Source organism: Oryx dammah, unplaced genomic scaffold (genome assembly GCF_014754425.2).
Source record: "Oryx dammah isolate SB20612 unplaced genomic scaffold, SCBI_Odam_1.1 HiC_scaffold_2, whole genome shotgun sequence".
NCBI classification, from domain to species: Eukaryota; Metazoa; Chordata; class Mammalia; order Artiodactyla; family Bovidae; genus Oryx; species Oryx dammah.
In genome coordinates, this window is record NW_024070186.1 from 91,949,986 (window position 1) to 91,971,849 (window position 21,864).

The window sequence follows — 21,864 nt, forward strand, 5'->3', positions numbered from 1 at the left end:
TCTGTTTGTTGAAAAGTTAATACCAAATCATGAAGAATAAACAGCTTTTCCTTTTTAAAAGATATTAATTGCCAGATTTGTACAGTGCTGTTGATTATCAACAATTGTTGCTAAAAAGAAATGTCACACCAAAGAGGCAAACCTTATAACTATTACCACAGCAGTCAAAACTTTAACATTAATTTCACATTCTTCTAGTTGTGACTGCTCCCAGAAACGAGACTTTCTTTTGTCCTTGTCATATTTTGTGTGCATGTTTGATTGTACTGGTTTTTGATTAGCTTGTATAGATTTTTTTCCCCCCCATTTTCCCCAGTTTTTTCTCTGAGCCTTTTTCATATAGTCTTTAATTAGCAGTTCACCCCAATGTGGTAAATTGTATGCAGTTAACTCCTTTCATTCTAAAAGGTTTCTTTCACAAATGCAACCATGTTTTTGTTCATGGTGGGAATTAACTCAGTACTCAGACGATAATTTGCAAAGATTCTTACATGAAACATTAACTGTACTTTCTCTCTCTCTCTCTCTTTTTTTTTTATTCTGTAGGTCTTCCGACCCCGAACTCCACCCGAGGCGATTGCACTTTGTAGCCGTCTGCTGGAGTATACACCAACTGCCCGACTGACACCACTGGAAGCTTGTGCACATTCATTTTTTGATGAATTACGGGACCCAAATGTCAAACTACCAAATGGGCGAGACACACCTGCACTCTTCAACTTCACCACTCAAGGTAACTCCTAACATTAATCCTTGTACCATTTTCTGGGAAAGTTACACATGTGTAGCTTTAATTTTCTATTAAATCTTTGTAGGGTAGAAGTAGGCATATTAAGTACTTACACAGGAAGGGAGCATCCTACATAACCACTTACTAGGCTACCACACTTACATGGTTTTGAACAAAATAAAAGCAGATTAAATTTTTCAAATAGGCATAGCTTCTCTAGTTTTTAGCAGGTTCTGATAAATCTTGGTACTGGAGAAGTTACAGAGATTTCCCTGAGTAAGGTTTAATAATAAGATTGACGTGCAATTTAATCTTTAGATTTGTGTCTAGAATGTTAAAATTTCTTGCTTCCCAAGGATCTATATCAAGTTTTCTTAACCCGGAAGTAAATTGGTGGCTATATCTGTGTAATTTTAGATGCCATACAGACAGAGAAAACTGAAGTCTTATAAAGCCCATCTTAGCACTTATATAAGGGATATAGAAGAGAAATTTTCTTCCCTTCTGAGCCTTGGCATCATTGCTATTGCTAAGAAAACACTGATAAGAATACTGAGTTTGTGTATTGGTGATTTCTAAAAAGCCCAGGGATGGTCATTTTTCATTCATTCGTCAGCCACACTGCCTCTGATGCTGTGGTTTTCTTCCTTAAATGAACATTAAACATGTACAATTCCCTATGGATAAAACAAGGAGTAAATAGATTGCTTGTTTCGATTAATTAATCAAGCTAAAAATATAGAAGGGGGATAGAAAGCTTTCTGTGATCAGGAAATAGATATAATTTACTTTATTATAAAGCAAAAAATTTTCCCCTTTTAAGCTTTTCTAAAACTGTGGGAAAATGCATTTCTTAAACTTTAGATGTGGAAGATGTGAGTTGCTAGTAGAATAGACTTGGATGATTCAGTTGACTATAGGATGGTTCAGTTGACTATAATCTTAAACTGTGTCAATATTATGTAGCTACTAACAATGCTTATGTAATCTCATTCATTAAAGAAAATCTGCAGGTTTCCTGCGACTATTCATTTTGACTTGGGCTGATCAGAAATCATTTGGAATGTTGTTTTAAGTCCTGGCTATGCCTCTAAGATGTTAATGAACACCAGGTAGAGTATGCAAAGGGGCAGAATTAAATATAGAGCCTCGAAAGTGAAGACTTAAGGGACTCCTGAGAAAAATACCTCAAATAAAGGCCTCAGCCCCTGGCATAGAGACTAAATAAATATTTAGGAATCAATAAAGATGTTTTCAACTGATAATAGTGGAACAAGATGTTTTCAAAATACTGATCAGGGAAAAGCTGGGTGATGTCAAATATTGTAGGTAAGATTATTCCAATTTGGCAGAAGGTTTGACTGGGAGACTGTTGTTCTCTTCCACAACAGAAATTCATTAATTCTGTGTCATAAAAATTTTAGAGATCTTGAGAAAGTAAATTTTATTTTTAATTCTTAACTGCTTTTGTTTTAATCAAGAGTAATACGTTTAGATGGAAGAAAATGTTAAAAATATAGAGGAAGTATAGAGAAATTTTAATCACAGTCCTGAAAGAATTACTTTTAGCTTTCAAAGTAATCACTTTATGATTTTATCGTGTAGCTCTTTTCTAATGCTAATGCTGATAACCCTTGAATATAAAGTGATCTTCTGTTTTCCCATTTAGAAGATCGCAAAAGGGTTCTTTCTGTTAATTCAAATAGATTTAAATTATATATTATACAAACTTAATATTAGTTTGGGCTTCCCAAATGGCTCAGTGGTAAAAAATCCACCTGTCAGTGAAGGAGAGGCAAGAGATCACTGGGTCGCTAAGATCCCCTGGAGAATGAAATGACAACCCACTCCAGTATTCTTGCCTGGAGAATCCAGGGACAGAGGAGTCTGGTGGGCTATAGTCCATGGGGTTGGTCACAAAGAGTCAGACTGAGCACACACACAGTACTTTAGGAATTGTTTTTTATATCTCAAATTTTATAGAACAATTTTTTTCAAACTCTATATGCATCTTTCACATCTGTGTCTTTGTAATCAGTAGAGCTACTTTTTGAACCATCTATATAGTTTTTTATGTTATATTACCTAAATTTTTTGATATGAAGCTCTTTTTGAATCTCAGACCACCATTGGAAAATCTACATTTATCTATTTACATAAATGTGTCATGTTATGCATAATATAATTAGTGGATTGCTTTATAAAGTAGTATCTATAAGATTTTTTTAATTTTTATTTATTTTTAATTGGAGGATATTTGCTTTACAATATTGTGTTGGTTTCTGCCATCCATCAGCATGAATCAGCCCTAGGCATTCATATGTCCCCTCCCTCTTCAACTTCTCTCCCACCTCCCACCCCATCCCACTCCTCTAGGTTGTCATAGAGCACTGGGTTTGCGCTCACTGCGTTTTGAGTACGGTGACATCCAGTAAAACCGTGGATCTTGAAATGAGAAACTACTAAGTCAGTGCTAGATTTTTTTTTTTTTTTTGCCTCATTTTTTACCATTTCTGTCAGATAACTAAAGTTTCCCAAAGTTTAAAGGGTATCTTGATCTTTTTTTTTCCATGCTAAGGATTTCCTCCAGCAAGTACTTTGTTTCTCAAAATATACAAATCAAGACAGCCCCTTGTTAAGTAAACAACTTGGTAGAAACTCAAATACATACACATGATGCATCTTGTGATATTTGTGATGGATATATTTTGGAGAATAATTCTCCGTAAATTGAGACATATTTTGATCCATACTCTTCAATGTGTGTGTGCACCTGTTTGTGTTCATTGAAACTGAGATACTGCTTAAACCTTGTATTTGTTCAGATTTTAAAAATCAAGATTGTTTCGCTGTTCACATACATCATTTCTGAAGTAATCACATTTGATTCTTTAGTCACTCACTAATAATTTTCCATTATTACTAAAGAAAATAAAGTTTAAAACAACTAAATTATTTTATGAATTTCTAAGCTTTTTGAAAAACTGAGATAAAATTCATGTAGCATAAGATAAACCATTTTACAGTAAACAATCCAGTGGTGTTTAATACATTCACAGTGTTATACAGCTATCATCTCTCTCAGATTCCACAACATTTTCATTGCTCATGAAGAAAACTCCATACCCATTAAGCATTCAGTCTCCACTATCTCCTTTTTTGACCCTTGGCAGCCACCAGTCTGCTTTCTGTCTCTATGGATTTACCTCTTCTGGATATTTCATATAATGGAACCACATAATATGTGACCTTTTGTGTCTGGCTTCTTTCAGTTAGCATGTTTTCAGGGCTTATCCATGTTGTAGCATGTATCAGTATTTCATTCCTTTTTATGGCAGAATAATATTTCATTATGGGCTTCCCGGGTGGCTCAGTGGTAAAGAACCCACTTGCCAATGCAGGAGACATAGGTTTGATCCCTGGATCAGGACGATCCCCTTGAGAAGGAAATGGCAACCCACTCCAGTATCCTTGCCTGGGAAATCCCATGGACAGGAGCCTAGCGGGCTACAATCCATGTGGTTGCAAAAGAGTCACACAGCTTAGTGACTAAGCAACAACAAATATAATTTTCGTTCTATCATGTCTTAATCAGTTCAGGCAACTCTTAACACCCATGAACTGGGTGACTAAACAACAACCATTTATTTCTCACAGTTCTGGAGGCTGACAAATTCAGTGTTTGATGAGGGCTGCTTCCTGGTTTGCAGACAGCTACTTTTCTTGCTTATATGGTGGAGACAGATCACCTCTTTTGTGTCTCTTCTTACTAATCCTATTCATGACCTAATTTCCTCCCAAAGGTTCCACCTTCAAATACCGTCACATTGGGGATTTAGGGGTTTAGCATATGAAGTTTTCAGTTCAGTTCAGTTCAGTCGCTCAGTCGTGTCTGACTCTGCGACCCCATGAATCGCAGCACGCCAGGCCTCCCTGTCCATCACCAACTCCCGGAGTTCACTCAGATTCACGTCCATTGAGTCAGTGATGCCATCCAGCCATCTCATCCTCTGTCGTCCCCTTCTCCTCCTGCCCCCAATCCCTCCCAGCATCAAAGTCTTTTCCAATGAGTCAACTCTTCGCATGGGGGACACAAACATTCAGTCCATAGCGTGGGCTGAATATGCCATATAGGGATTTGCCACATTTTGTTTATCCATTCATCTGTTGATTGACATTTGCTTTGTGACTACCTTCCAGCTATTGTGAATAGTTCTCCTATGACTATTGTGTACAAGTATGAATTCATTTGAGTACGCATTTTCAGTTTGGGGGGTATTACTGAATCATACGGTAATTCTGTATTTAATTTCTTGAGAAACTACCAAACCATTTTGCATAATGACTTGCACATTTTACATTCCTACTAGCAATGTTACGAGGGTTCCCATTTATCTACATACTCACAAATACTTGCAACTTTAAAGCACATACTAATTAATAACAATTAATGGATGATCAGAATAAGAGGTTAAAGAAAGAGAACTAACTTTCCAGTTGGTTGTATAGCTAGAGAGAATAGAGGGATGGTGGGTGTCATTAGTGAGTATTCTACTGTAGATAGAATAAAACCCTTCTCTATCCTCAGCAAATTTTCAGTGAAGTCTGTACTACTTTCCCCAGATGAACCAAAGGTAGTCCCTGATCTACATATACTAGTTGCTCAATGTTTGAACAGTTGATACCCACTTTAAATATACACAATATTTATTAACCCATTCAGCCAGTACTTATTGGGCATTTCTAATTTTCCTTTTTCTTGTTGGAACTGTTGTTTTAATTAGTAAAGCAAACTACCATATGAACAGAACTACAAAGATCAAACATTTGAGTAAAATATAGTAAGTTGGTAGTGGTTTGGTCACTAAGTCGTGTCTGACTCTTGCGAGTTTGTGGGCTGTAGCCTGCCAGGCTCCTCTGTCATGGAATTCTCCAGGCAAGAATACTGGAGTGGATTGCCGTTTCCTTCTTCAGGGGATCTTCCTGACCTAGGAATCGAACCCTGATCTTTATTACAGGCAGATTCTTTACCAACTGAGCTACAAGGGAAGCCCCAAAATATAGTCAAGCTTATAGCTAACTACAATTTGATGTTTGCTACTGTGCCATAAGTAAATAGCCATAAATGGTAATTAATATTACTTTCATATAATCAAAACAAGTGTTTCTGTAATTAACTAGAGGGAGAAGAGAGGTGAACAGATACCGGACAAAAAAACTTTGAGATCTTTCTGACCTTCTGGATCTATAACTCGTAGACTTTTACACCTCTCTTTTTTCTAGAACTAGGGCTTCAGTGTACTAGGATCCCCTGACTGACTGTGTTATCTACTTCCAGGACTTGGAGGCCAGCACAGACCTTCAGCATACCGTAAAGTAACCATTCTCTTGCTTTCCCTCAGTCATTGGATCTCAAAGGTTGGACATGACTGAGTCAGACTTTAGGAAGCAAATAGAATCAGGAATTCCCAACAGAAATCAATTTTCTTTGTTTACCAGTTCTTTACTGTTCCAAGACTGAAATGTATAGGGAAACAGGTGATTTTGTGTATTTAAAGATGAGTTTCCAACTAATTCCACCACACACATCCTCAATTCAAATTTTCTGTCCAATTTTTATGAGATTTTTATCCAGTAAAGCATTGTCTCCCTGCTCCCCCCAAGGTCATATCATAGGATGGGTGTTGGGCAGATACAAGTAAAGATTATCAACTGTTTACATTAGTGTGACTTAGTTTGAAGAGTCTACCACTCTGCCAATTAGCTGGATTATCTGAGGGGATGGTTGATTTGTGGGGAAGTAGGAGGAATAGTGGCTTATTGGTTAGACCAGAAGAAGGGGCAGCTGCTTAAATGCAAGTTAAAACAGGATATTTGGAGCATCTAGAAAGCAACATGAAACTCAGGCAGGCTGCAGATGTCTTTGAATACAGGAACAGGAGTGTCCAGACATGAGGAAAGCAATGATGAGATAGCAGACGAGTTCCAGAACAAGTAAAAAAGGACAGTAAAGGAAGAGTGATAGAAAACAAAAGGAAATGGGGAAGGGATCAAAGAAAGATGTCTTAGATGAGTGCAGGATTGTATTAAAGAAAGTGATGAAAGCAGGAGGTTGAGGACATGTTAGAGGTAGCAACACAGCAAGTGTTAGAGAAGGCCGGCTTACCAGAGTGCTGCACTTCCTTCATTTGAGAGAGTAGACTCCTTGTTTATAAAATCTATTGTGACTCGTTATTGATGATTTGGAGGCTCCATATCTTTAAGGCAATGATTTTTAAATCAGTTTTTCTATTATGAAATAGAGATACACAGAAATACCATCAGCCCACCTGCTTATCAGGTTTTCTATATCCTGGGCATTTTCTTCTAGCCTACTTTATCCTAGGCCACATCTAAAGTGTAGATATAGTACTTCAGTCACCTTGAGATTGTAAAATGTTTTCTGATATTCTTACGTTGAGTAGGGGCTTTTGGGGGTTAGATTTATTTGTTGAAGACTCTTGAGAGTCCCTTGGACTGCAAGGAGATCCAACCAGTCCATTCTAAAGGAGATCAGTCCTGGGTGTTCTTTGGAAGGAATGATGCTAAAGCTGAAACTCCAGTACTTTGGCCACCTCATGTGAAGAGTTGACTCATTGGAAAAGACTCTGATGCTGGGAGGGATTGGGGGCAGGAGGAGATGGGGACGACAGAGGATGAGATGGCTGGATGGCATCACCCACTCGATGGACATGAGTTTGGGTGAACACGGGAGATGGTGATGGACAGGGAGGCCTGGCGTGCTGCAATTCATGGGGTCGCAGAGAGTCGGACATGACTGAGTGACTGAACTGAACTGAACTGATAATAGCAAGAATAAGTCTACATAAGATAGGGGCTCTTGATTTATATTAATATGTAGGATATGAGTCAAATGGGACTACCTTGGTGGTCCAGGGGTAGAGAATCCACGTGCCAATGCAGGAGACGTGGATTCGATCCCTGGGACAGGAAGATCCCCTGGAGAAGGAAATGGCAACCCACTCCAATAATTCTTGCCTGGAGAATCCCATGGACAGAGGAGCCTGGCCAACTACAGTCCATGGGGTCACAGATGAGTCGGCCACAACTTAAGACTAAACAACAACAAGTAAATCCTAAACAGAAACTCATGCCCTGCTTTAACTTACAATGCCCCTCCTTTAAAAAAACTTTTTTTTTTTTTTTTAATTTTTAAAAAATATTTATTTTTAATTTTTTGGTTGTGCTGGATCATCATCACTGCACACAGGCTTTTCTCTAGTTACAGCGAGCAGGGGCTACTCTTCATTGCAGTGTGCAGGCTTCTCTTGTGGTGACTTCTCTTGTTGCGGGGCGTGGGCTCAGTAGTTGAATCACGTGGGCTCAGTAATTGTAGCACAAAGGCTTAGTTGCTGCACGACATGTAGTATCTTCCTGGACCAGGAATTGAACCTGTGTTGCCTCCACTGGCACATTGGCAGGTGGATTCTTATTCACTGCACCACCAGGGAAGTCCCTTTTTAAAAATAAATAAACTATAGACTTTTAATGTGACTATCCCCGTTTCTCTGTTGTGGTCTTTTGGATGAAAAATATCTATAAAAGATCCTTATAAATGGACTTCAGGAAATCTGGGTATAAGTAAGTGGATATTCTGATAAGAGATTGAGCTGTTTATACTTATCAGACGATTTGGTGTCAGAATTATTCTTTCATACTTTTATAGCTAAAGAAGAGAAGAGTAAAATTTAGAGTAAGAGTCAATTTAGAAGCGTGAAATTTCTAGGTAAGCTGTACTCTTCTAGGCTATTGAAAGCGAAACCAAGGAAATACGCTGCAGGGAATGCTTAGGAAGGTCACGAGTGCTCTAAAGGTGGGCAAGTTAGCTTAGTTCTGCGATCGCAGAGTCGGACACAACTGAAGCGACTTAGCAGCAGCAGCAGCCAGAGTATTACTGATGTATAATGTCGAATGTACTCAGAATTTTAGGATCTAAATTATCAAACTATTTGTAAGAATTGTTTTCTCTTTCCCAGAGGTTTGAGTGGCTCTGCTGCCTTAACTGTACTACTAGAGAGAATGTGGAATGGTGTAGGAACAAACGGTGAAAGACTAATATCTTGACTTAAAGTTCTGTGGGTAGTTTGGACAGATACACTTCCAGGAAAATCAGAATATTAGTGGTATGTGATTTATAGATACACTTCCAGGAAGATCAGAATATTAGTGGTATGTGATTTATAGCCAAGGTAATAAAGATGGGATAATAAAGAGATGCAGTGTTCCATATGGAGTCAGTCAGACCTAAGTCTCCTTCCTAGTCTCTAACTAGGTGCAGACCTTGGCCATGCACTATTTCTGAGTTTCCTGATGTAACAAAAATAAGGTCGTTGGATTAAAAGATATTTAAGTATACTTATAGCTCCAGAATTCTGATTATAAAAATGAATTGACTCCAGAAAGACAAAGGAAAAAATGAGAAATAAAGCTAAAAACACAGAGCTTGAAAGCATGTGATATGTAAAACATGGTATAAATGGATACCAAAAAAAGATAATTCCTATAGAATTCAACATATTAGCAGTACCTGTTATTATTAAATGCTCAAAAAGGTTATTTTTAGTTGGATAAAACAACTTACAGTAATGCTACATTTATTACATTTCATCAAGAATGGAGTTCTGCTACTCTTTCAATTGGGTCCATTCTCTAGAGAGAAGCATTGACATATACATTACCATGTGTGAAAGAGCTAGTGGGAAGCTGCTGTGTACACAGGGAGCTCAACTTGATGCTCTGGGACAACCGAGAGGGATGGGATGTGAGGGAGGAGGCTCAAGAGGGAAGGGATTTATATATACATGGCTTCTTCACATTGTTGTACGGTAGAAGCCAACACAGCCTTGTAAAGCAATTATCCTCTAATTAAAAAGAATAAGAATGGAGTCTAACATTTTCAGGTTACTAAAGCTTATTCTTTTTAATCATCAGGACTTTAAAAATACTAACATTTTGCTAGATAACTTCTAAGTGTATCATTACTATTAATTCAGTACAAAATACATTCACACATTTTTGGATGACTAGTATAAATTGTGACCCTCCCTCTTGGGCAGTTCCAAGGCAAAGTAGTCATGGGATTATACAGCTATCATGTAGTCCGCTTATGAAACATTGCCAGTATTATCAAGCATCAGGAGCAGGCTTTGCAGTTTGTTGACTATTTGTCTGATCTTCTGTTTAGTTTAGTGTTTACTTTTCTGGGTGAGTGTGGAGTATGTCATCAACAACAGAAACCTGAGAGGTTTCCTGGGCACTTTGAAATTGTTAGGAGAGAAGCGGTTGTGATGGAGTTACTTGTTCATCTAAACAGTATATGTTCAGATAAGCAACATTAGAATTCAGTATGTGTAAGATCAAAGTGTACCATCCTAACATTTGAATTACCCCTCAGAAAAGTACACAAATAAAATGTGCATGCCATTGTTAAATCATTTAAACCTTTTTGTGAATAGGAAAAAAAAAATAGCAGTTTTGACTATATAGACAACCACTGGCCATTTTCATCTATTCTTAAGAGACCTCATACACACATGAAGGCCTCAAATTCTTTGTAGAAGAAAAAGAAAATTGGCCTCTCTTAGTGACTCTAAGGGGTTTTGCAGGTTGAGCCCTTTCAAAGTTAACAGAGAAAGAAGATCCCCTTCTACCTTATGCCTGGTATTTTATTATTACTGTAAGAGTAGGTTTAGTTACTAAAGGGTTGATTTCTTCCTTCTGGTTTCTACATTGATTACTGTTCTCAAATTTATCCTCAGTTTTCATTCAACACAGTTTGAACATATATATATTACATCTTCCTACACCTACTCCTTAGCCCCGAAAATTTAAATTAAAAATAAAAAACCTGGCCTTATCAGTAAATTTGGAAATCTTACATTTAGATGAAGAGAGACAAGGAAAACTTCAGGTTTTATCAGCAACTAGATTTAGGTTTTGTTGTTGTTAACATTTAAAAAGATTGCTTAACTTAATGGTGGTCTTTTCATGGGAATTTTTATTCTATAGTTTTTAATATAGTTTTAGTTAAATGAGTTTGGTTATCTTTTTGGTCAGTTGATACCTATCTTGGTTGGCTTATTGATAGCTATCTTTAAATTCATTTTGTTCTTCCTCAAATTATGCATTGTGTTTTGATGGTGGACCGTATAATGATTAATTCACCGTCAAAGCATTCATAATGTTTACTGATAAACTATGTTATTTTTTTAATGAGTAGTTTTATGGCATCTTTAGTTGGTTGAAGAAATCCTTATCACACATTAAGTTTTCTAAAACCTTCTGGAACCTGTTTCCATTTTGTTTTGATCCATGTCTCTGGGATAACACAGTCTCATTCTTCCCACCTCTTCTCCATGGCTAGCCCCACTGTAATAATATGGGCTCCCTTGTTTCCTATATTATTTAGAGAAAAAGAAGATTGTTTTTCTCAAGCCTTGCACATGTATGTGTGTACACATATGCGCATATATACACCCTTACCCAGAATTAGATACAGAACCACCATGGCTCTCAATTGGATATGCATATACACAAGAATAGATGATTTGGAAAAAAAAAAAAAGAATAGATGATTTGGTAAATGAGTGAGTGAATGGGAGAAAGTGGGCAGTACGTGACCACAACCCACTTATATTCAATTTATTTTAAAGATTATCTCAACGGTAGCTCTTAAAATATCTGGTCATCTTTTCTTTTTTTGCATTTACTTTTTTTCAAATATTTTGCTTGAGTGGAGGGACGTACATATGCCTCTGGCTGATTCATACTGATATATGGCAGAAACCAACACAATACTGTAAAGCGACTATCCTCCAATTAAAAGTAAATAAATTTAAATACTTTTACAAAAGGAAGAAAATAGCCTCACAGCATCTGTGCCCCAAAGTCAACAACAGGACTGTAATTAAAAGGCTGTATATGCTTTTTAAAAACATTTAAATGAAGATAATATGGTTTCTTATTTTTTTAAATGTTTCTGTTTGTTACTTGGCTGTGCTGTGTCCTAGTTGTGGCACACAAGATTTTCGGTCTTCTTTGCGACAGGTGGGATCTTTACTTGCGGCGTGTGAAGTCTTAGTTGTGGCATGTGGGATCTAATTCCCTGATGACCAGGGATCAGACCTGTGCTCCCTTTATTGGGAGCATGAAGTCTTAGCAACTGGGCCACCAGGGAAGTCCCTGGATTTTCTTTTAGATGTTGGGTACATGGCCATAGAGATCTCTTAATTTAAAAGTGCACCTGTCTTGATTTGATTCAGTACCTTTCTTGCCAGCTTATTTGTATAATTGTCCTTCCATTTTTCTATTTCTGTTGAATAGACAGAGACAACTATCTTTTTATCTGTCTATCCGGGACCCAACACAGTCTTTCATGCTCAGTATTGTTAGTTGGATGAGGGTGTGGGTGGGTAGATGGATGGGTGGACTTTAAAGAAGCTATTTTAGGAAATTTTAGTCTTAATTGGGATGGTAAGTCTGACTGTCTTTTAGATTACTGAAGAGTAATTACCACATCTTGCATTAATTTCTGTTCCTAGAACTGTAAAGTCATCAGCCCCGACAATTATCAGGGATTCTCCTGTTTTTGTAGGTGTGAGATGCATTAAAATTAGACTGATTTAAGTAAAACTACATAGCTTCTTTCTGTATCTCAGTGAGAAGTGAAATAGCTACGACAGCTGATTATGAGAAAACAGCATTTCTTCAAACTGATCATTAAGGCAGTGGTTTTCCAACTCAGAGAAGGTTATTATTTGATGAGATGACCTAAGTCTTCTCTTTGAAGGGGAAAATATAATGAATAGTCTTCTCTCAGTTTTAAGCTTTTCCTGCCATTCATTTTCCATATATCTTGACATCAGCATGTTGCTTCTTTTTACCAGAATCTGAGTATCAGATTTAGTACAAAGTTTAGATATTTAGGCACCAAGTTGAATAAGTCAATATTTCCAGGGACTTTGTACCAGAACATTTTTAAAGTTCTGCATTAAAATGATATTCCCCTTGTTAGGTGCTGGCGGGAGGGATGAATGGTGAGTAATTGCTTAAAGGTTTCCCTTTAGGGTGATAAAAATTTCTTGAAATTAGGTAGAGGTGATGGCTGCACAACACTGTGAATGTACTGAATGCCACAAAATTCAGTTCATTTCAGTTCAGTCAGTCAGTTGTGTCCATCTCTTTGTGACCTCATAAACCGCAGCACTCCAGGCCTCCCTGTCCATCACCAACTCCCAGAGTCCACTCTGACCCATGTCCATCGAGTCGGTGATGCCATCCAACCATCTCATCCTCTGTCATCCCCTTTTCCTCCTGCCCTCAATCTTTCCCAGTATCAGGGTCTTTTCCATTGAGTCAGCTCTTCGCATCAGTGGCCAAAGTATTGGAATTTCAGTTTCAACATCAGTCCTTCCAATGAACACCCAGAACTGATCTCCTTTAGGATGGACTGGTTGGCCGCAAAATTATATACTTTAAAATGATTAATTCTACATTATATGAATTTTGCTTTAAAGAAAACACTATTTCCTAACATTTTTTAGTTCATGCTGTAATTATTACTTGTAGCTCAGAGGATAACACCTTCCTGTAGCTAGTATGGTTGTATAATTATTCCTTTAAATTATTAGAATAATAGGTAGAATTTTATAACAACACTTACTAGAGTAGAAATGAGCACTCACTAGTTAAATGCCAGAACAAACCAGGGTTATCCCAGGCAGACTGGAAGAACAATCATGTTACCTGAAATTAACACCAGATGCTTTTATGTACAAGCTCACCACCACATCTCAGTAACTGTTTACATTATTAGATCAAATATCATCTTAAAATTATTTCTCAAGATTCATATACAGCACTTGATTCTTTAAAGAAAGCCAGTTTGTACACAGTTGACAAAGACTTTCACATGCAGATAAAAGCCTACTTTTAACTTTTAAAAAGTAACAGTCTTAATAAGTTAAAAAGCAAAATAGGATTCAGTAGACATTTTTGTTATCAGTAAAAGCAATGAGAATTAACATGTTTCTTAAATCCTGTTTCCACTACTGTTTGGATAAATCATACCTGCCATCAAGTAAGTTGGTCTGTGCATGCTAGTGTACAGACTGCAGTTATATTTTCTTTTCTGTGACCCTATCACTGTCAACTCCTGCAGTCAAATATTGTCAGAGTAGCAGGGGGAAACCTAGTATATTTAAGTTAATGAACGATGGAAATATATCTTATTAATATGCTTATCCTCAGACTTTTGGCCAGTATCTTTCCCCAGCCTATATTTAGTTCTCAAAGATACACGAATATTTTAGCAGATAGTGCTTTTGTTATGTATCACAACATATTGGTGGCCTTTCTCTATAGGTTAATTACTAGCTCATGATTTAGTTTCAGATGTAGGTTTATCGTGTCTTTTTTTCTGTTAAACCAGTGTTGTAATGCCGTGTCTTCTGTTTAGTGATACCAATAAAATAGTTTCACAACAGAGTTAAGAATGGACTCTAATACATATATCTTACCTTTTCTCTAGAACTGTCAAGTAATCCACCTCTAGCTACCATCCTTATTCCTCCTCATGCTCGGATTCAAGCAGCTGCTTCAACTCCTTCAAATACCACAGCAGCCTCAGGTGAGGACACAGAAGTCTCTTCTAAAAACACATGATTTGGTTTTGTCTCCATTTTATCTCATTTGTTGAATGTGAATGTTTAGTACCTTCCAGCTATCAAAAACATAGCATAGCCAAATGATTAAATGTGAATAAAGTGTTGCTTTAATTTCCAAAAAGCTGAAAGGACCCCATAAATGCTATATATATAAGGTATAAATACCTTATTATAATATAAGTGATGTCACTTTGTTATTTTAAAAATCATGCTTTCTGTATAATTTCTTGATTAATATATTAAATGAGATGCTTATAGCAGAAAATGGTCTTCAGAAATGTAATCTTATTGAAGATAATTCACTTTAATTCCATTACCCTGAATGTAAATTATATTAATATACTGAAGAGGCAAATGTTCAAGAAATTGGAATGTAGATTGGTGTAATTTAATCATTTAAACGGCTGAAACTGCAATGCAAATTCATTTAGCTAAGACTTAGATCAGAATATGACTAAATCTTGTCTATCCCCTGCCCCCCAAAAATACCCAAATGATCTCCCAGGTTAGAGCTCAGGTATACTGCCGCAGCAGCAGCATACTGCTGGTCCTGGAGCTGGTTCATATTGGGACCTCATTTAATTAAAATTACTCGCATTACAATCTTCTGAAAATACTCAACCCTTGAGTGAACTGAAGGTCTTCCGAAGGACAGCTAAAATGAAGTTAGAAATAGATAGCACAATTGGACCCCCCCCACAGCCTCCAAAATGCAGATGTCAGGAGCTGACTCCATTTTTACTTAATCATCTGTTGCATTGAACCTAGTTGGATCATATTAATGTTTGCCCAAGGGCATTTATGCTCCAGGAAATAAAACCTTGCATTAACTAGTTCTTACGGATTCCCTGGTGGCTCAGACGGTAAAGCATCTACCTGCAATGTGGGAGACCTGGGTTCAATCCCTGGGTTAGGAAGATCCCCTGGAGAAGGAAATGGCAACCCACTCCAGTACTCTTGCCTAGAAAATTCCATGGATGGAGGAGTCTGATGGGCTATAGTCCATGGGGTCGCAAAGAGTCAGACATGACTGAGTGACTTCACTTTTACTAGTTCTTAGCATTCAACAGTGAGGTCAAAATATACCTCCTATTGTCTGACAGAGTTGTTTGTTCCTATCCAATCTTAATCTTTTGAATGTTGCTAATAAAGATTGACAATGTTTCATTCTAATCTGTGGCCCATCTTCATTCCAGAAAAAGTCTAGGACAAAAGGTCTCTTTTCTAGTTCTAGTTTCATCAGAACATGCTACCTTGAGAAAGTCATTTGAACTTCATTAATTTTAGTAATATCCTGTTCATTTTCTCAATCTATAAAGTGAGTGGCAATGCTCTCCTCAAGTAGTATGGTACAAATCAAATATGTACTGAAATATGCTCTGAAGTTTTTAAATGAAAAAATAGAGTTTTTTTCTTTTGCTTTTAACTATGACCTGTATTTAGAAGGAAGACAGAATTGCTTCAATGAGCTATTAATCAACTTAAATCACTGGCCTAGGTTATAGATTGTGTTGATTGTTTAAAACATTGAATAGGCCCTGATCCCAAACTAGCACATTGACTTGTTGAGCTAGTTTATAAGTTTATAGGAATTGTTTTAGACTATGAATACAATAAGAATTATGATTGGTAAGTTTTGGGTAATTTTAAATCATTTTCTTAATGTGAAATACTAGTTAATGATTACAACTAAGATTTGGGGCAAATTGTCTGCCTGGTAGGAGCCTAGTATAATCTGATTTTGATGTTGCTTTGATACAAGTTACAGCAGTCATCAAAAAATAATTTTACTGCTGTATATACATTTTTATAGCTGTTAAAATCAGATTTCAATATAAATATGGAAACTGGCATTGGGCTTTGATCCTGAGAGTTTACTTTAAAGTTGAAGTAGATCAGGATATGAGGAATTTTATAGGAATAGTAGACTAAGGGCAGAGCTAAAATTAGTTTAAAGAAATACATGCCTTGTGTATCTTAATACCAGGAAGGATTTCAGATATTTCAGTAAGCTTCCTAGTGGCTAAATAAAAAAGTGATATCTGTTTAAAATTTCCCATATATTTCATTAGATGAAAAGCACACTGGTGGCTTAGGAGAAGCACAGTATTTCTGACCCTGCTGTTTGAGAAGTAGTTCTCCTTTAGGGCTGCAAATTTGGTACTATAAGCTAGTAGTAAAGAATCCGCCTGCCAATCAGGAGACGAAAGAGGTATAAGTTCAATCCCTGGGTCAGGAAGATCCCCTGGAAGAGGAAATGGCAACCCACTCCAGTATTCTTGCCTGGAAATCTCCATGGCTAGAACAGCTTGGTGGGCTAGGGTTCACGGGGTCTCAGAGAATTGGACACAACTGAGCATGTGCACACACAAGAGAGAGTAAATGAAACTCTTACCATCATTTCAGCAATAAATGTAATGGTGACTCCATTTGGAAAGTTTTAAACGCCCGTCAGTATGAGCTAAAGGCACAACACTACAATATGGTTAAAGCAAAACAGTTTTCTTTGGGCCCAAAGTTATGGGAGCCAAGTAATGTCACCTAACATAACTTAGGGAATGCTCATCTAGATGAAGGGATTGACTGAATGGCCTTAATGGCCCAGATTTAAGTAAATACATATGTATGTGCATGTATACATATTTTAAATAAGTATTTGGTAGTATAAGTTACATTCTTTAGTAAGATCTTAAAATATACATGTTGTTTGCTGTCTCTCTTAGCATCAATTTCTTTATCTGTACAATAGGAATAGTACATACCCACCACATAGAGTAATGAGAAGTAAGATATAAAGTGTACAAACTGCTTAACACTTTGCCTGGTCACATGGTAGGCCTTCAGTGAAAGGAAACTGTTAACACCATTTTATTGTTATTACCAAGTAAGGACAGATTCGTAAATGTTAAAAACCAGCCATGTGAAAGACAGGGTTGACATCCATCCTTTTATGACAAAAGAATATATGACTCGCTTCACCTGAATAAATGGACATCCCATCTCCACCCAAGCAGGGAGGAAGTGAATGCCTGCCGACATGACAAAGCATTTCCAGGTCTGCTCCAAGGTATGAAGAAGTAAAATATTAAACTCCAAAGCCTCTGACCTTGAAAATCTGAACCTGGAAGTTTTTCTAATTTAGAATTTTCAAAATTAGAATTTCTAATCACCCACCCTAGCTACAGCACCACAGTAATTCACGTTTGGGTGAATGAATTGCAATATGTACCTCTAACTAAATAAGAGTAGGTAGTTCTATCCAGTCCTGTCCACATGCAAATATACGTTTAGGCAGTTACCGACATGGTATACACACTGCAGTCCATGGGGTTGCAAGAGTCAGACTTAGTGAGTAAACAAGTTACATAATAACAAAAAGGAGAGCAAATATGACCTGAATGGTCAGCAGTAGGAAAATGATTCAGTACATTATGAAATCTCCATTTTTATGTAACTATAAAAGACAGTTATTATAAAACTTAGATTTGTGGAAGTATTCATCTTAAATTATGTGGAGAAAAGTTTAAAATCCTACGTACCATGTTGGTAACTGGACTTAAATGTGTATTTGCATGTGGATAGGACTAGATAGAAATATACAAATATTAAAACAGTTGTGGTTAATCAGTGGATATGGAGGTTGTTTTTTCTCAAAAACTTTCATTGTTTAAATCGTTTTTAAAACACGTCAGTTCCTGGGGGCATTATATCTGACCGTGGCTCTGACTGACACAAGAAACTTCTGAAAAGTGTACACACTGTTCTCAGACCATAAGGTATAATTTCTAATTTCAATGTTTGTATCTATCTGATTTTTCTCCACACCCCCAACAGATCCTCCCATTCATTCCATTTGGGAGACCATTCATCTGGACCCTGTAGAGTAGTAAATCTTCAGAAATCATAGTTTTACTGATCATATATGAATTACTTTAGAGATCATCTGATCCAGTGCCAGATAAGTTAAGTGTAAGATGTAGTTGGGAATTTCAGCTAAAGCAATTTTCTCTCTGTTTTGTATTAGTCCTCTGGGTAAGGTTTCTTCCAGTGCAATGGTTCTGCTATTAAAAGAAATTTGAAAACCACTGACTTCATTTTACTCTCCTTATTATCTACTGAAAGCTAGTGTCCCATACTTGTATATATTCAGAAACTAGAATATTCAGTAGCACATTCGATCTTTATAGCACTTTGTTAGAAATTTATTCCCTTATATGTATCTCTTCCATTCAATGATCCTACTCTGGCGTTATAGAAAACCAACCCAATTCTTATTTGCAAAAGTCCTTCAGATTTTAATAATGGCTATGGCTAGCATCTTCTCCATACTAATGAGAATTTTAAATCCTAATCCTGAATATGTTCTAAAATATCAGAATATTAGTTTTCTATATAGTTATTTGTCATCTGCACATTTTATAAACAAACCAATTTTTGACCTGTCTCTAAGCAACTAATAAAATATATCAAAGAGGACAAGGTAGAGCCTACTAGATTTTTTTTTTTTTGCCTTTCCCCAGGTTACTGATAAAATAAGTTAAATGGGACTAGACAAGGCTTACTAGGGATTATTCTTCTAATGCTCTGTAAATAACTCTAAATTACCCTTCTTGTTGTTTGCTTAACTAGAGACCAACCGTACAATATTCATTTACATACTAATGTTACGAAAATTAGTAAAAATACTTTGCTTTTGTCAAGAAAACTTTCAGATTTTTTCCATCAAGAAAGAAACTGTGTCAAAGATGGAAATGAAAAAATTTTGTTGAAGACTTAAAAGGAATTTCTAGTGCTTAAATATTTGTAAATTGAATTTCTGTAATTCGTTTTAGAATGTGTTTTTAGACTATAGATTCTGGGTTTAAAGACATTTAAAATGTATAGATTTCCCTCAACTTCCTTGGGCTGCATTTTGTTTATTAGGATTTTTGTTATATCCTTTCCAGGTTGAAAACCCTTCTAACAGAAAAGGGAATCATGATAAGAGTTGGACAAGGTCTGTCTTCTCTGTCTTTTTACCTGGTCAGGGGGCTTAACTTTTCTTGGTCTTGCTTTGAAAACCTTTTGCTGTTAACCTCAAACTGAATTTGGCTTGTTCTGACAAGTTCACATTTTTATTTTTCTATTCTTCCTGGGATGTGTGCCCTACTTTATAAATTATGAGCTCATCAAGAAAAACCCTTTTATTTGGGTTCTTTGGTCCTTCTCCTTTTACTTTGCAAAGAGAGTGTATGCAGTTATTTGGTTGGTCAGAATTTTGTTGTTTATAATTTTCTATTTCCTATCAGGTATTAGCCCCTTTTGAAGATTCTAACTACAAAAGCATACTTATTTGTTCCCTGAACTTTTTGAAATGCATTTTGCTAAAGTCAGGGTTCAGATTTAGCCAGGGCTAGTGGTCCCTTTTTCTGTTACACTTATTTTTACCACAGAATTCCTGTCACCTTGCCACCTTCTCCATTACCAGCCAGTTTTTTTCTAGCTGGACAGAATTAAACCCGGAATAATTTCTCCGATTGTTTGTCTCCACTGAATTTGACAAAGTGTTACATTGAGTCAGTGTATTGACTATTTACTTTTCTGAAGTGACAGTCCCCTCCGTCCATCCCCTCCCCAAGTGTCGCTGGCCTGTGGCACTTTTATCATGTGCACTGGGAAAGCTGCATCCATATCCTGTCTAGTTGTGGAATCCACAGTGCATGCCCTCAGGTGGTGGTCTTCCTGTCTATTTTCGCTTTATCTTAATCCAAATGTAAGGGTTTTTCTCTATTAAAAACATAGTGTCTAGTTATGTATGAAAAAAACACATAATATCTAGTTATTTTAGAAAGTAAGACTCTCCATATTCTCACTTCCAAAGAAAATCAAAGGTAACACTATATTGTATATTTTAGTCTAGTTATGAGTGGACAGAGAGACTGGCTTTTTTTTTATTGGGCTTATGGTATATGGAGGAAGGTGATATATGACTTTATAGTATTCAACTAGTATTCTAAACCTATACCGTAATTTATTTAACTAATTCCTTATTGGACATTTGAGTTGTGCCTCAATTTTTAGAGGAATTCCTGAGTCAAAAGGTGTAAGGAAGTTTAAAATTTTTAGTACATACTGTCAAATTGTCATCCAGAAAGCTTGTCCCATTTTATACTGGTAATGCACATATTTTTTTCATTTCTCCATTACTTCAGCACTAGCCGGCCCAGAGTGGTGGGGGGCAGGGTGAGGGAGATGGGAGGACAGCATGTACATGAGCACATCTGTATTTTTATGCATTACCAACTTAGTAGATGAAGAAGGTGGGTATCTTTGTTAGGGACAGTTCTATGCCCATTTCCTCCTATTGGCTCTGTGTTTGAAGTTTTGAAGTATAGACTTCCATCCATATGTCACTGACACCAATGAGACTGTATCTGAGACTGTATCTACCCTCTGTTAGGATTTCAAGTTCACTTACTGAGTTTGCATATAGATACCTAGAGTCATACCATCTTGGTATTATTTTCACCACAGCAGTACTAAGTATCACTTCTAGGAAATTGCTTATTTTAATGTAAAACATGTTATTTCCTGTTCGGTCAAAAATTTTACCTGGGTTTTTCCTCCTTCCTCCAAAAGTATTGTAAAATCTTCTTGATTGAGTTGGTGAATATCCTATCAGACATTCTTCTGGGTATTCTTCCAGTGTTCCTCAGTTCCTTACTTGAAGTCACCTGTTTATATTCATATGCCTTTTCTTATTCTTTGTTCCTCAACTAAGTTTTTTAACTTAAAAGATAGAAAACACATCCTTTGTCTCCATGGCTTTCAGTTTTTTACCTTGAACAACCAAGCCTCTTAATTAAGTGTTCTGCCCCTGAACACAACAGCAGTTAAGATCTCTCTGGTGCCAGCTGACCAAGTATAAACAGTATTGTTGATAAGCCCTCCAGGTTTGCTGCTGGATTGATTGCCTCACTGGTTCTTGAATTTCGGTTCTGTGTTTTAAATGACTGAATCCACCATGGTATCTCATGCCACACCTTTTCCTTGTAATATTATTATGATAAGACAGGTGCTGATAGTTTTGCTGAGAAGTGCTTCCTCATTATGATACACACAAAATCATCAAAATCATGGTAGACATTATAAAGAGAAAAAACGAAAATCAAATCCTTTCCCTTAGTGCTGATACTTTGATTTCATTAGTGTAGAGTATGATTTTAGTTTAAATGTAACATTGGGATATACCTTTCTTTGTAACAGTGTTGCTTGTTCATGTGTCAGTTAATAACACTAATGTGAGACCTAGTTTTAAGTAGAGGCATTTCCACTTGGAACAGGCTTGAATAGGAACATCTAAGATTAGGACCTTATCAGTTCAGTCGCTCAGTCGTGTCCGACTCTTTGCGACCCCATGAATTGCAGTAC

At 36.7% G+C, this 21,864-nt stretch overlaps 1 protein-coding gene across 6 annotated transcripts in view; it reads left to right on the forward strand.

The window, feature by feature from the left end:
* Nucleotides 1-21,864, forward strand: part of GSK3B (glycogen synthase kinase 3 beta) — a 212,386-nt gene that overhangs the window by 178,542 nt on the left and 11,980 nt on the right. For 2 of the 6 annotated variants that reach the window (XM_040251086.1, XM_040251075.1), the window contains 3 exons: nucleotides 547-733; nucleotides 14,319-14,417; nucleotides 19,401-19,450. In XM_040251086.1, the coding sequence (XP_040107020.1) occupies nucleotides 547-733; nucleotides 14,319-14,417; nucleotides 19,401-19,405 (291 nt within the window). In that variant the 3' untranslated portion in view covers nucleotides 19,406-19,450. Of the gene's footprint in view, nucleotides 1-546; nucleotides 734-14,318; nucleotides 14,418-17,465; nucleotides 17,522-19,400; nucleotides 19,451-21,864 lie in introns of all 6 variants that reach the window. The other 4 variants (XM_040251047.1, XM_040251038.1, XM_040251066.1 and 1 more) reach the window with 3 other exon arrangements.